General features: G+C 39.5%; 1 protein-coding gene across 5 annotated transcripts in view; it reads right to left on the bottom strand.

Annotated features, from left to right (window-relative positions):
• SRGAP1 (SLIT-ROBO Rho GTPase activating protein 1) overlaps positions 1-15,798 on the bottom strand; it is a 275,112-nt gene that overhangs the window by 140,671 nt on the left and 118,643 nt on the right. For all 5 annotated transcript variants that reach the window (XR_004621057.1, XR_004621058.1, XR_004621059.1 and 2 more), the window contains exons 2-3: positions 6,216-6,411; positions 911-1,073 (exon numbers count right to left, since the gene is read on the bottom strand). Coding sequence is in view for 2 of the 5 variants with exons in the window: in XM_034644551.1 (XP_034500442.1) it covers positions 911-1,073; positions 6,216-6,411 (359 nt within the window). In the remaining 3 variants the exon portion in view is untranslated. The remainder of the gene's footprint in view (positions 1-910; positions 1,074-6,215; positions 6,412-15,798) is intronic.

The following is a 15,798-nucleotide window of genomic DNA, read 5'->3' as shown; positions in this document are numbered from 1 at the left end:
AAGAGGTTTTCCAGCTGGCCTGCTTAACACTACATCTTTGTTTTCAAGGGCCCCTTTGAAACATAAATATGTCATTAATGTACAAGGTGGGGTCCCCCCCCCACATTCTGAAACTAACATTTACTTACTGAATAGAGTACAGATCTTGGTATAGGCACCACACACCACTAGCACAAAGCTGAGGAGAGGTGGGGAGAACCCTTGTCCTATAAACATAAAAGCTGAAAGCGAGTCTTATTGGGCAAGTAGCTGCATTCCCCACACAGGATATGGTCCAATTCTGTTACTGTTTTCAACAAAAATAAAATTACTGAGAGCTGGCTGAGAGTAGTAACAATGATAAGAAGGCTTAAAAGCCCAGCTCCTATTTTGTAAATGGATTTGGGAAGGAGGAAGCTCTCTGGCATGTAAGAGCCTGAATTTTCTGTGCCCTGTGGGATTTTTTTCATGTCATCCTCTCACCACCTCCGCTGCTACTCGGCTGAGAGCAAAGAAAAAAAAAAAAAAACCACGATAACATTTTCCCAAGAGAGCAGCACATCTGGTTGTCTTGTCCTTCACAAGTGTCTGATCATGTGTGAGCCCAAAATACAGAATCCAAGGCTTCCCCTGCCCTGATTTTTCATAGCTGCGGGCAATGCGTTCCTAAGGACAGAGGTGCAATCCGCACGAACGTCTCATTTCACAACTTTGTTCACATTGTGCAGGTCACAGATTCAGCGATTTACAACTCCAACTGTACGTCTGCTCAGGTTACACTTTTTATGCTGTGTCTTTAAAATACTCCCTCTTTTAGCTAAAACTTGTGGAGTACAATTCAGGAGCGAAGGCACCAGACCCTTCTCGGTCGTGCTTATAGGCAAAGGGGTTAAGGGAAAGCACGCTGCGGCAGGATTGAGATGGAATGTACCTTTTTAAACATCCTGGTGGAATCCTCACTTATCTGCATGAACCGCATAATCACATTGTTCAGATAGATGTCACTCAAAGTCGCATGGTCTTTGCTCTCTCTTCGCACTTGGTTCAGAAGCAGGTACCAGCAGTTCACCGGGGACAACAAGTTCTGGTCTTTCCTGAGAAGTGACGAAATACGGAATTACCATCAATTTCGAAGCTGCCCCAGCCAGCTGAGGGAAGTCTCCAAGGTACCCAGGGAGCCACAGTGGATGGCTATTGCTGCCTTTCTTCCTACTCCGGGCATTGCTCAGAGCAGGCGACTCAACAGCCTGCAGAACAGCCTTCCACACTGTGATGACGGACAGCCAGCGACTCCCTAGGCTTGGAAGGAAAGACTTGGACCAAGAACACCAGTCAAAACCCACACTCCTGACAAGGGCAATGGGACCCTAATATACACAGTAAGCAGGCAGGCTTTCAGCTTTAAACACCCCATTGAAGAAAGTCATTGATATTTACATAAAAATCTATTGACTGCTGTCTCACAGACAGACTGTGGTTTGCCACTGCACACAAAGTCTGCTTTGAGTGTCCAGTCTGCTGCTGGAAAAGAGATTTGGCTAGGTATGCCTTCCATGGGACATACATTTGAGGATTATTTATTAATCCCATGATATATAAACTCCAGCTTCCCAAAAAGTGTTCCCAGGAATCACAACTTTACAACATTGTCGGAAGGTTCATGAATAAGAACCAAGAAGTTTACTGGCTTATGACTTGTCATTAAACTATTTCACATTTGTATCGACACTTTGTTTTATTCTATTATTTTAATTTTATTTTTTTAAGTACGCTCCACACCCAACGTGGGGCTCAAACTCACGACGCCAAGATCAACAGCCATAGGGTCTACCAACTGAGCCAGCCAGGTGCTCCTACCTTATTTTATTCTAGAAAATAAAGCTAAAATTGAATATAAACCACAGAAGATGACTTGTAAAAAATCTTAAAGAAAACCTCCAAACAAAACGAGTAACTAACTGGGATGTTACTGCTTCCAAAAAGAAAAAAAAAAGAAAAGAAAAGAAAAAAAAGTACAATGCTTTTGTTTTTTAAAGTCCAACTGAAAAATGATGAAAAGCCACCAGGTGGCTTATTCTAACTCAGGGACACCTAGAGCCATTTGTATCAGACTAGTTATCCAACTCTTCATGATCATTTATGACTCTGAATATTAATTAAGTTAGGAAAGAAATCATTAAGTCAGCTCTTTCTGCCTGTAAGTTCTTGAGATTCAGGATTTGACACTGAATCAAGTCAAAACGCTCTGCAGAAGAAAGAGGAAGTAAAGGGCAAAAGCAGGATCAGGTGCAGGGGGAAAGTCCTCTTCTAGGGTCCCAGCACTAGCTCACACTAGAAAAGCCTCCTGGCACATGAAAATTACAGCCCCAACCTAGAGAACCTCCTTTTTTCCCCCTCAAAGCCATCAAGCAAGGGGCACTGGTTCTATGGCGGACAACGGCCCTTCTACTGACATTCTCTCTCCAGTCAGCCCAAGAGATAAAGGTCACCTTATTATACTGACTTTTATGTATGTCCTTTATGCTGAAGCAACCCATAAATTCTTTGAGAACATTTCCTACTTTGACAACATTTGCTATGTTTTTGTATCCTGAGTGCCCTCCCCAGTGTAAGCATTAAATAAGAGTTATTTCACTCACTGAACAAACACATATTATTGCCTTAATAAGTGATAACAATACCAACAACAATAATAGCAGCAGCTATCAGGCACTGAGCACCTACTCTAAGAAATACTACACAAAAGCAGAGAATATGGATCTATACTGTCTAAGTTTAAATCCCAGAACTACACTTACTAGCTATGTGATCCTGGCCAAATCATCTAAACTTCTCTCTGCCTCTGTAACTTCATTTGGAGAATGGATAAAATAACAGTATATATAAGATTCTTATGAGGATTATTTCAGTTATTATATGTATATTTTAATGCTTACTATAATGCCTTAGATCCATAAGAAGTGCTCTACGAAGTTAGCTATTTTTATCTAGCGGCTGGTCTAAAGACTTTACACACAGTAACCCTACATAATCCTTACCACTACAATTTAAGGCAGAAATTCTTTGTATCCCCTCTATCAGTGACAGACGTGAAGCTTAGCGAGGCATTCTGATTTGCTGTTAAGACCAAAGCCAGTATCGGAGTCTGGAGTCGAGGAAGGCTGATCTAATAAGCCTTGGTCTTCTGTCAGTGGCAGCTTTAAGCTAAGGACTGCTCTACATCATGAGCTCCCCAAAGCTGAGTACTATGCCCAAGACTGAACATTTGTTTGGGGGAGAGGAGAAGACACACTGATTGCATAACCCATGGCAGCTATCAATCACATCAAGGACTTTATCATGTTTCTCATTTAATGGTCATAAAATCTCATTTTACAAGTTAGGAAAACAAGACTCAGAAACGGTAAGAAACTTGGGGTGCCTGGATGGCTCAGTCACTTAAGCGTCTGCCCTTGGCTCAGGTCATGATCCCAGGGTCCTGGGATTGAGTCCCGCATGGGGCTCCGTGCTCAGTGGGAAGCCTGCTTCTCCCTCTGCCTGCCGCTCCCCCTGCTCGTTGTCTCTCTCTCTCAAATAAATAAAATCTTGAAAGAAAGAAAGAAAGAAAAGAAAAGAAAAGAAAAGAAAGAAAGAAAGAAAGAAAGAAAGAAAAGAAAAGAAAGAAAAGAAAGAGAAAAAGAAAGAAAAAGCAACTTAACCAAAACCATGCAACAAAGCCAGTACTCAAACCAGGTCTGGCTCTTTCATAAAGTCTGTTCTTGATTTTCTTCCTAGTCTTGATTTGTCCTTTCTGTAGATTTATTATCCATCTTACCTTTATTCCCATATTCAATAAACTTACCCAAGTCAAAGAAAATTCCAAACGGTTTACCTTTTGACAAAAACATATCAACAAACTGGGAGAAAGAAAAAGGGGCAGCTGAAGCCCTAAGGGATCAGACTAAGGTGCATGGGCCCATACCAGTTTTCAGTTCACACCCGATTACCAAGTGCACAGAAGACATTCAAAAATATTTACTGAATGGATGAATGGGCTGTTCTTCTTATTTGTAATCACTTTAAAAAGGGACAGTTACTATAATACAGTACTGGCTCCAGTCTCCTTTCCAGCTCTAGTCTCTGTCAAGTACACTGGATATCTGTCTGCCCTGGGAACCATCACTAAGATTTATTTCTATGTTGGACCAACACGAGAGGTTAGCCAAAAGAAAAAAAAAAGTATTCTCTATCTAGAATTGTTCTGCATTGCTTCTGCAAAAGAACCCTGGGTATACTGCCCACCCTACTTTTTATGTAGGATCCAAGGCCATAGAAGGGTATAAAAGAAAACAGCAAAGCCAATGGTGAAGACGAAGACAGGCTTCTCTGCAACCCCCTCCAGTTTGCAGCTCAGCCTTAGCAGACAGGCCTCCTTCGTGTTGCAAGGGCGTAGGTGGTTTTCTGTTTTACCAATGCACTGTGACAGTAGTTGTGCTGGTCCCAGTTTTAGGCAGGAGTGCAGTGCAATAGGGTTGGTGGTCGGAAGCCTTTAGTCCCACCTCTCTACCTTGCACAAGCCTCACCTTCTGCCCCACCTGGGACTAAAAGCTGGACATAAATGTCCACTTGAGTTTTCAGTTCCCTCTTCCTTTTCTGGCTCCTAGAAATTTCCCTTACTTTCCCAGGAGTTCAGTTACATATTTAAAATGATGTCTATTATATTTTAATCAGCATTTCTGGGAGTTTTATAGCAGAAATACTTTTCAGATTACCTAGTCTACTATTTTTCCAGAAAAGACTGTGTTGCCTTTTAAATATCTCCTAGACAAGTCTATTTCTCCCTGCAGTGTTCCTAGCTCTTTTGACAGAACTGTGAGAGCCCGCTACATGGTCTTCCTTCCTCCACTATAGCTTCTTCCAGTCCACAGTCTTTTCTATGGTCTTTGTCATCATTCTAAAATGCAGGTCTAAGGAGCGCCTGGGTGGCTCAGTCAGTTAAGCGTCTGCCTTTGGCTCAGGTCATGATCCCAGGGTCCTGGGATCAAGCCCCACATCGGGCTCCCTGCTCAGTGGAGAGCCTGCTTCTCCCTCTCCCTTTGCGTGTTGTTCCCACTGCTGTGCTCTCTCGCTCCCTCTGTCAAGTAAATAAATAAAATCTTAAAATAAATAAAAAAAAAAAATACAGGTCTGAGTTGGTCACCCTTCTAATTAAAACTCTCCAAAGGCTTCTCATGCCCTCAGGACAAAGTCCAAACTGCTGAGTGTGATCTACAGGCCTCCTGGGGCTGGCACAATTGACACCTGTAGCCACACTGTTCACCACCTCACCACTCACTCCCACCCAACTACTGCTGTTCCGCAAAACTGCCTTACACCACTTTCCCTTCTACTCTCTGATACAGGATGTCTCCCTTGCCTGGAACATCCTGCTCTGGGCCCCTCAACTTGACAACTAGTCCTTCATGTCTTCACTTACGTATCACTTCCTCCAGGGCCTTTCTTGAACCTTCCCTTCCGCACCTCCACTATAAAATGGATTCCATTGGGTCTGTGTGTGGCATCCTGCACTTAACCCTGTCACAGTATTTGTATACTCCATTAAAGTTGTCTGCCTACTTGTCTCTGTCTCTGTCTCTAGGAACTAAATTACAGAGCAAATTTCAGGATTGGAAAAAATCTATGTATTTTTTAAACAAAGGACGTACAAGGAAGTACACTTAATTCAAAGTTCATTTTTTTGTTTGTTTTGTTTTATTAATTCAAGATTTAACTGCACTTGGTCATACCCATTTTACTAAAGATCCTTGTTTTAAGTCAGTCTCAACTGCACTGACCACAAACATGATTGGGAGGTAGGGAGCTAAACATAAGCAACCCCTACTGCTTATTTTCATACAAAATCACTACAGAAATCTGAGGTCTTTGCTTGAAGAAGCAGCCATGTTAAATGTGCCCACTGAAATATCGACCTGGTAGAGACCAACTCCCACTTTTCTGTAATCAGGAATTTTATAAACATACATTTTATAAAGCTATCCACAAATATATATTTATTGGAAAGAAAAAATGTAAAGAGAACTCTTAAAATGTGATACACTAATGCTCACAAATTACAAATGCAGAGAGTTGCTTGTACGTATGCAGATACGCTAATCAGCAGCTTCTCAGACAAAGACAGAAAATTCTAAAACCACGTAGGGTGGGAAGACGGTAGGCTATCACCTTGGAAAGATGAATTTGAGTCAAGTCTCTCTTACTTGTACTGCTGATGATCCTTAGTGCTTCTTGTTTTCGCCATGAACCTTTCTGCTAACTTCTCTAGGTTCCGAGAATATTCCGTCTCAATTTCAGCTTTTTTCCGGAAGAAATCCTGCAGGTCCTGGAGAAGCTGAACTCTCATCTCTGTCTGCTGCTCCAGGCATTTCTGCTGTTCTACCAGCTGAGCTCGAATTTCTAAGGAAAGAAGAGAATCCATTTGAAGATTTTGTGAAAATTAGTGAGGTGTGCTGGTTATGTGCAAGCTCTGTATTGGATCTGTATGAGATTGCTGGGTCTAGATCGGTTCTTTACATGATCCGCTGACCCTTTAAAAGAATGAGACAAGTCTCAGGAAAGAAGGTCAGAGATTAGAACAGAAATGTGGGTTACATTTGCAATTCCACAAACATGCACGGAGTCAGGAGGGCAAAAAGTTAAAGCCTTTAAAATAACAGTTCATAACATGTGACATCTTTGGGGTGCTGCATATATTGTAATTTTTTCAACAGCATTTTACCTCAACTATCCCTTCTGAGTCTGAATGGCAAAGATGTGAGCATCATTTCTTCTAAACTTCTGAACCACCGCATACTTGCCAGTTGGCACATACAGACACTGACATCTGGTAATTTGTATTTAGTGCATCAATTTCTAGTTTGTAAAACACGTAGCTTCTGGGTTTATAGGGATGCCGTGCCTAAAAATAATTTCTTTCTATATCCAAATAATCCATTCATGAATGGAGTCCTCAGATTCCACATTATAATTCTATTCACAACATCAAAGGCTCTTCATTTGGCCTCCACTTTTTACACCTGTTCAAACTAACAGCTCTATTGACACATGTAATCCTGAAAAGAATCCTTTGATGATTTTAATACATTAGGAAGGTGAAGGTTAGTCTTTTACTGATTTAGGGAAAAATACAAAAGCAAAGGCATGTCATGCAAAACTACCTGCAAGTGACTAGAACAATGAAACATGTGTTTTGGAAAATGAGATAAAGCAATAACTACTGACTTGCTTTTGTCTGAGACCCAGGGCTAACCCCCGGACAAGAATGCTCATACTGGAAAATTTTATTTCATCTTTCCCAGAGTCAGTGCATTATTCCCTACAAATGAGGGCCTAATCTAACTGAGTAGAGTAATAGAAATCAATGTCCAGGGGTGCCTGGCAGGCACAGTCAGTGGAGTGTGCAAATCTTGATCTTGGGGTTGTGAGTTTGAGCCCCACGTGACTATAGAGATTACTTAAAATCTTAAAAAAAATAAAAAGAAGAAAAGAAATCAATGTCCAATTGATTCCTCAATTCCTAGTCTTCTTCTTCAGCAGAGAAAGACTGAGCTCACAATATGTATGCATACATTTGGCCATGTTTAATCAAGCTCATTAACAACAGGGTGGTCAAGTTCTGAATGGCGAGTCAGGAAATTCACTCAATTTAATAATGGCTAACAATAATCAAATACTATCCTACACCCTACTGAAGTAGGTAGGAGTATTATCCTCATTTTACAAAGAAGGAACTGAGGTTTAAGGAGATTAAATACTTTATCCTGGCAAAAAAGACACAGTAACTATGAAACGAGGCCCTCAAGAAGGTCATATTCCAGGCAACACTGCTTTGGGGAACCCTGGGAAAGGGTAGGAAGCATTTCTCAAGTGTCCTCTCTTCGTTTCTCCACCTCTAGATTGGGGGACCCTATTATTAATCTCATAGAAGTGTGGTGATCACCAGAGTGAAAACATTATTATAGGCTTTTAACTACCATGAACAGCATCTGGTTTTTAGTCAATCGAGGTAAGTGTTTTTCAATACAGTATTATAATCACCATGTCTCCCAAACTCTTTTTCCCACAAATACAGAACTATTTTTGTTTCATGAAGAAAAAAGAAATCAAGGGTGGGGGTATTTCTCATTCAGAATCTCAGTAAGTTTTTGAAGATTTAGTAATTTTAGCACATCTTGCTGTGCTAAGAGAAAATAAATCAATCGTCTTAGGCTGTCAACTAGGTTTTTTTTTTTTTTTCTTTTAAGCTGCATTAGTGCCAAATAAGAAATAAAAGTGGCCGAGTGTACAGATCTCAATAGAACTACACAAAAATTCTGTGGGCTTCCTTCTTCAATCTCATTCTTAGATTTTCTCTTGCTTGCTTCCTTCAGTGTTTAAAATCAAGAGCTAGGGAATTTTGAGGAGGAGGGCTGTATTTATTTATTTATTATTTATTTATTTTAAAGATTTTATTTATTTATTCGAGAGAGACAGCCAGCGAGAGAGGGAACACAAGCAGGGGGAGTGGGAGAGGAAGAAGCAGGCTCATAGCGGAAGAGCCTGATGTGGGGCTCTATCCCATAATGCCAGGATCACGCCCTGAGCCGAAGGCGGACGGTTAACCACTGTGCCACCCAGGCACCCCGAGGGCTGTATTTAAACAGTTAAAAAATCTCATCTTCTTTTTGTAGGCAGTAACTGTTACTTCATATTATCTGTAATTTTCCCATCAAAACAGGACAGTAGCAGCATTTTCAAGAAGGAAAATGTGAAGGGACAGAATCTAGGGTACTGTTGTAAGAAAATAAAACATGATCCAAAAACTGAAGGAGAATCGTTTGATTACCTCTTTAATTTAGACAAGGTGGGGACAAATGAGGAAAAGATCACAAAAAAAGAACATAAGGAAAAAAATCAATATAAAAGTACTACGTAAGGTATGTCTTATTAGGAAGAGAAGACCTTTGGGTTCCTTACACCACACCGGAGCTGTAAGGCAGCACAATGTCAAAGTAGCTCGCTTCACCGCACATATGGTAAAGCTCTTTTGATATGACCTCACTAGATGCGATCTCACCTTATATGGCACTGACAAATTGAAAAGATTTTTAAATAAATGGGTAAAATAAACAGTCATATAAATGCTGGGCCACTGCTCAGAACAGATCAAAGAAGCCAGTAATGTGCTGCACCACACACTGTATCAATCCTTGCAATGGGACCGCAGGGCGCTACAGGACATAGCACCACTGTCATCCCAGGTACCAAAGAGTCATTAGGGCTGGAACCGGTGAAAGCATCACATTAAGGAGTGATTTCTAGAAAAAGTGTGAGTCTTATTTCTGTAGAAGGGATTACAACTTCTCACCCACCCTCTTTAAAGACACTCTTTCACGACTCGTATTAGCTAGCTTTCATGTATTAGTACTGATCTGGATCATTTTTTTGAGACTCAAGGTTCATTTTAATTTAGTTAACCAAGCCATTATTGAGCTCCTATTTTGTGTTAGGCAGGAGTTATGAAGATTTATAATACACAACTCCTTCTGGTAGGAAATACAAATCCTAAGTTGATATAGTATCAATACACTATGCTCAGTGCTCTGATGAAGAAATGTGCCAGGAAGCTATGGAAAGAGGACCTGACAGCAGAAGACTGTAGAAGAGCCTGGAAGACATAATGCCCTGAAGGATAACTATGTTATAAGATATACAGCTATAACCACCAAGAAAGTGGAAAGACGACCCACAGAATGGAAGAAATATTTGCAAATTATTTATCTAATAAGGAACTTGTATCTAGAATATACAAAGAACTCTTACAACTCAATAATAAAAACACAAGTAACCCAATTTTTTAAATGGGTAAAGAATCTAAATAGACATTTTCTCCTGAAAAGATCTACAGATGGCCAATAGCAGATGAAACCTGGCTCAACATCATTAGCCATCAGGAAGAGGCAAATCAAAAGCAAATGAGACACCCCTTCACACCTGCTTGGATGGTTATAATAAAAAAGACAGATAATAACAAGAGTTGGCGAGGATGTGGAGAAAATGGAACCCTCATTCGCTGCTGGTGAGAATGCAAAATGGCACAGCTACTTTGGAAAACAATCTGGCAGTTCTTCAAAAGGTTAAACATAGAGTTAACACAGACTTATTAGCAAGTCCACTCCTACCTAGGTACATACCCAAGAAAAATGAGAACACAAAAATTTATATACAAACATTTATAGCAGCATTACTTATAATAGCTGAAAAGTAGAACAACCCGCATGTCCATCAATTGTTGAACAAAATGTGGTCCAGCCACAGAATGTTACTCAGCCATGAAAAGGAATGAAGTACTGATTCGTGCTACAACATGGATGAACCTTGAAAATATCACCTTAGTGAATGAAATCAGTCATGAAGGGAAACCAATTACATTTTGAGATGTCTGGAATAGACTAATCCATAGAAAGCAAATAAGTTGTTACTAGGGCTGGAGGAGTTGGGGGATATGGGAGGGGATTGCTAAGGGGTGTGGGGTTTCTTTACGGGATGATGAAAATGTTCTAGAAGTGACTGTGGTAATGGTTACAAACCAGTGAACATACTAAAAAACAGTGAATTGTACACTTTCAGTGGGTGAGTTAAATGATCTGTGACTTATAGCTATTATACCAAAAAAGATATACAGCTGTATCACAAACCCATGAAATTTTGGTTGTGAAGACATTTCTAAGAATGATGATAATAGTAATAACAAAATAACTCCTCATATTTCCATATCTAGTACTTTTTAGCTGTTAATCAAATCTGACAACATGGGGCAAGTATTTTAAAATGTCTTCATGATGGCTCTTGCTTCAGTATTTTTACTTCATCCTGAATTTGTTTATAAGCCAGAGTAGTAAATTTACTAACCGGCGATCATCAATGGTGTGTTAATTGTTACAATTTCTAATAGTATAGAAAAGATTTACCTAATACAACATCAGGAAGGGCTTATTACCATGACTCCCAAACAGCTACATAAAACAGCACAATCTCTTTTAGGCAGAAAAATGCCATCTCCGAGGAGGCTCTAAGCAGTTATTATTTAAATCTAGGTCAGGACCTACTAAATAATGGCCATTTTAACAGGGCTAAAATTTGCTGCTTTTTAAAAAATGACTTATCATTTCATTTCTGATCTACCAGAGTGCCACCACCGAAAGAATCAACATTAACAATCCAACAATACACAAAAAGTGTGCTTTCAAACTACTGAATTAATTTTTTAAAATTGAAACAGTTCCTCCAAGCTATAAAAATCTGCCAACTAATACTAAATAAAACAGAATTGCCTAGAAAAGGAGGAAACGGAGACATTTCTTCCTATTGCTCTGATAAAGAAAGGGAAGTCCCAATCCTTGAAATGAATTTGTGTGAGACCACAGAATGATGCATATTTCATGGAAAGAGTGAGTCCATGAGACTGGGTTGCTTCTCTAAAATATTACTAAATGACTAGAACTAGTGCAGAAATATCGATAGATTGGGTGTGACACTCACGATCGTCCAGCAGATAAAAACGCAACAACATTTCCAAGTCATCACAAACCATCTCAATTATTTCATAGTCTTGTTTGGTCAGATTTTTCCTTATGATAATTAAAAAGTATACATTCTGTTAGAATTTATCAGTACCTTTATCCAATGGATATAAGGTATTTTCCCAAAGGAGAGGTGAGAGCCAATGGAATGTCTCAGAGAAGAACCCAATGATGCTCTAACTGGTTCCATCAATTCACATGCTTACTGTTCACATGAATATTTATACAACCTTGCAGCTGTTGATTAGCTAACTATCAGGTGCAAACATTGGTGAAATACGTTTTTTAGGGCAAAGACCATTTTTCCATTTCACTAGAAATCCAAATCCAAGATTTATGCTTCTCTTACACTTTGCACGGATATTAGGTGACATCAGTATGGACCCAGACCGGAGTTACAGTGTTATCTATTACAAATCATGGGAAGGGTGCTTGGGTGGCTCAGTTGGTTAAGTGTCCCACTCTTGATTTTGGCTCAGGTCATGATATCATGGTCTTCGGATCAAACCCCACATGGGGCTCTGCGCTCAGTGGGGAGTCTGCTTGAGATTCCCTCTCTCCCTCTCCCTCTGCCCCTTCCCCGACTTGCGTGTGTTCTTTCTCTCTCAAATAAATAAATCTTTAAAAAAAATCATGCGATATGAGGCAAGTCACTTAACCTCTCAAATTTTACCTTGTGAAATAACAGTCCCACCTCATACGACTGGTGAGGATTAAATGTGTAGAAATGAAAACCACACGCAATCTGCAAGCCACCATGAAAAAGGTGAAGATGCTGTTATTACTAGCATTTGCAGGCTTTCATTAAAAAGATATTCACTATTTCCTTGTGCCAGGCTCCCTACTAGGGGCTATAAAGAATAGGCTGAAAGTCATGAGCCCAATCCTCAGTGAGAAGACAGAAAATGCAAACAGTGAGAGCCAGTAACCTTCAGGACCTTAAGGTATGAAAGTCAAAGAGCAATGGAGGTGTGCGGAGGAAGTTTCCATGGTTGGGCAAAGGGGCAAACACAGGAGGTGATTCTGAGGTTGACCTAGCCGTTTGCTGATACACACAGGGGGAAGGGTACTCTGGGCTGAAGGAATAGCAAACTCCCTGCAAGAGGAGGGAGAGAACAAGGAGAGTTATACAAGGGTGTCTCTGCTGCTGAAACCCAACCCTGGACTGCTAGGGGGTCTGGCTATGGGCCTAGGGCAGCTCCATGCAGAACACTAAGAAGTAAGATTTTCTATCTTAGGCCAGTTTCCCAAACTGGTTTGATGATAGAAACCACCCGGGGTGCTTATTAAAAATACCCGTGTCCAATCTCCTTGGCTGGGTATTTTTATCTTGTTGGTCTGGCAGGACCTGGAATGGAGGATTTTAATTAAGTACCCAGGTGAATCTTTTCACCGGGCAATTTTCAGGAAACACAAGTGAAGAACTGAACAATTCTGAATAAGGAAGACATATAATCTGACTTGCATTCCAGAAAATCACACAAATAACTAATTAAATAAATGAAATGCTAAGCATCCTACACCTCATAAAATAAGAGTTTCTTCTGTAGACTGTGTGGTTCCCTATTTGAATTATGAATTACCAGGCAAAACAAACCAACAATAAAGCCCTCACAAGAATGAATGGTATCCATGTTCTCCCCTGCCTAAGCCTATTATTTTAATTAGTTATGAATCACTCATTTCTGTCATCTGGTGTGGAACTAATGAGTATTTCCATTTAATTTGTTATCAGAAAGCAGAAGCTGATTTTCAACCACATTGTGGAGAAACCTTTAGAGCTGTGCTGCCCAATATGGAGCCATTAGTCACACTGAGCGCTTCCAATGTGGCTAGTCCAAACTGAGATGTGCTGTCAGGGTAAAAATACACTCAAGATTTCAGAATCTTAGTATGAAGAAGAAAGGATGTAAAATGTCTCACTGATAATTGTTAATGCTGCCATTTAAAAATGTAGACATTGGGGGAAAAAAAACTCTAAACATTGGGTTATAGAAAAGACATTTAAAATTCTCCACCTGTTTCTGTTCACTTTTTAAAATGACTACTAAAAAATCTAAAATTAGAAATGTGGCTCATCTATATGACAAAGCTCCTTTAAGATACGAGCCCATTACCAACTGAGTTTCTCATAGGTGAAATCTGAAATGTGGAGTTCTCATCAGAAGAGGTTTTTGAAGAATTAGCAGGCTTGATCAGAAGACAGAACTTAAGCATAATGCACATACAGGATAGAATACAGAGTAGCAAGACACTAGCGGCACTTAGAAGTGTGACCTTGGAGGACTAACTATTTCTTCAGAATCCTCAACTGCAGAATGGTTACTAATTAGATGCCATATTCCCCCTTCCAAAGACAATGAAAGGTTTTAACAAGAAATGAACAGACTTTCTCATCTTGTAAAGCACCATATTGGCCAATTATCACAAAATGTGTAATGAAAAAAGAAGAAAGACATTCTAGATTTGATAATATTGACTACATAGGCTAAAGGACTTTCAGAAAAGAAAAGATCATGGGCCAGTTGGGATTATCATCAGTTCAGAGGGCACTGACATCAGTTCAGAGGGCACTGATTCCGTACTGCCTTTAAGGATATGCAGGATTTGGAAGGCTGTGCAAATCTGGGGAATGGAAATGTAGTTCCTTAAACTAAAAATTATATTTTTGACACTCTGACTCAGAAGAGTTAGGTTCTAGGGAAGGAAGCTTTGGTTGGCTGAACCAAATGTAACCTTCCAGGTTATTGCCTCATGGAAAATACAACTCCCTAGTCTTTCTACTTTTAAATTATGAGATCACCAACAATAGCATAGACAAATATGAAATGAGGTTGCTTCCATTCTAAGCTGAAAACTACGATCTCACCTACAACTCTAGAGATGGTTAGCATATTTGCAGGAGAGTAGAATCATGATAAAACCTTTTGGAATACAACAAGGTAACTGTCCTCTTAGTACAGTTAATCCTCATAGTTTTGGATATAAAAGTAAAGTCAATTTCACAACATATCTGACACTTAAAGAGAGACTGTATCCACTTTTCTAAGTTTTCATTACAACATCTTCATTTGAAAGGACATTAACCTCAGTATTCTTTTAGAATAAAAGCTTAGTACAAAAGCATCAGCTTTCATAGCTTTTGAAAGCTGAATATATTTTGGCCTAGATAACATTTTCAGGTGAAGTATGGAAAACAGATTTGCCCTTTTTTTTTTTTTTTACCCCAATGAAAGCTAGCTAGCCAGCATAAAAGGCAATAGCTTAAAGGGGATCAGTTATTGCAGTTTAACACACTGCAGGAAAGGCCAGTTTAAGGAAGTACGTGTACCTATAGGAATGATTCACGATCATGCCTGCATTTGGAATGCACAAGAGGTAAGATTTCATTAACTTCCCCATAATTAAGCAAGGACATTTCAGACCGTATTAGTAGACTGATTTTTACTACCAGAAAAAGACCATGTGTGAAAATCATTGATCTGTAGAGAGCACAAAGATTTACATTTTGGAATGGTTTGTGTTGCTGACCTTTCAAAGGTTCAAGGCATTCTCTAAATGTTGACTTTCTTTCCTGATATAATTCAACACGAAGTCTCATGGAATAAACAGAAAAGCTTGCACATTTTTTTGGAATAAGTTTTAAGAATGAAAAACTTTTACAGTAGCTTAAATTCTTTGTCCTGAGTTACTTGCAAATTGAGGTCCCCCCCTTTTTTTCAAAGATTTTTAAGTAATTTCTACACCCAACATTTGGGCTTGTACTCACAATCACGAGATTCAAGAGTCACATGCTTTACTGATTGAGCGAGTCAGGTGCCCCAAATTGAACCTTTTTCAAATTAAGGCTCTTTTCCTTATTGCAGTAATTGCAGTTTTAAAATGTACAGTTTAGCCTCCCAAGCAATTTACCATTTACATGGTAAATCCCAGGAGAATATTTGTTGAGTTCCTACTATGTTCCAGATTCTGTGATAGGTGCTTGATATACCTTAGCTCATTTAATTTTTACAGCAATCACATACTGTAGTGCCTCCATTAAATAGATGAGGATATCAAAGTAGAGAGAGGTTATTTTGTCCAAAGTTATATAATTATTAAGGGCTAAAGCTTGGGCTCCCATTCAGGTTTGTCTTATTCCAAAATTCATGATACAAAATTATAATGTTCAACAATTAACACATAGCATATAATTATACCCAAGTGATCCAAACTGGCCTTT

This window comes from Ailuropoda melanoleuca, chromosome 15 (assembly GCF_002007445.2).
Source record: "Ailuropoda melanoleuca isolate Jingjing chromosome 15, ASM200744v2, whole genome shotgun sequence".
Lineage (NCBI taxonomy): Eukaryota > Metazoa > Chordata > Mammalia > Carnivora > Ursidae > Ailuropoda > Ailuropoda melanoleuca.
Note: the sequence above shows the minus strand (reverse complement) of the source record. Positions and strands in the feature narration are given on the sequence as shown.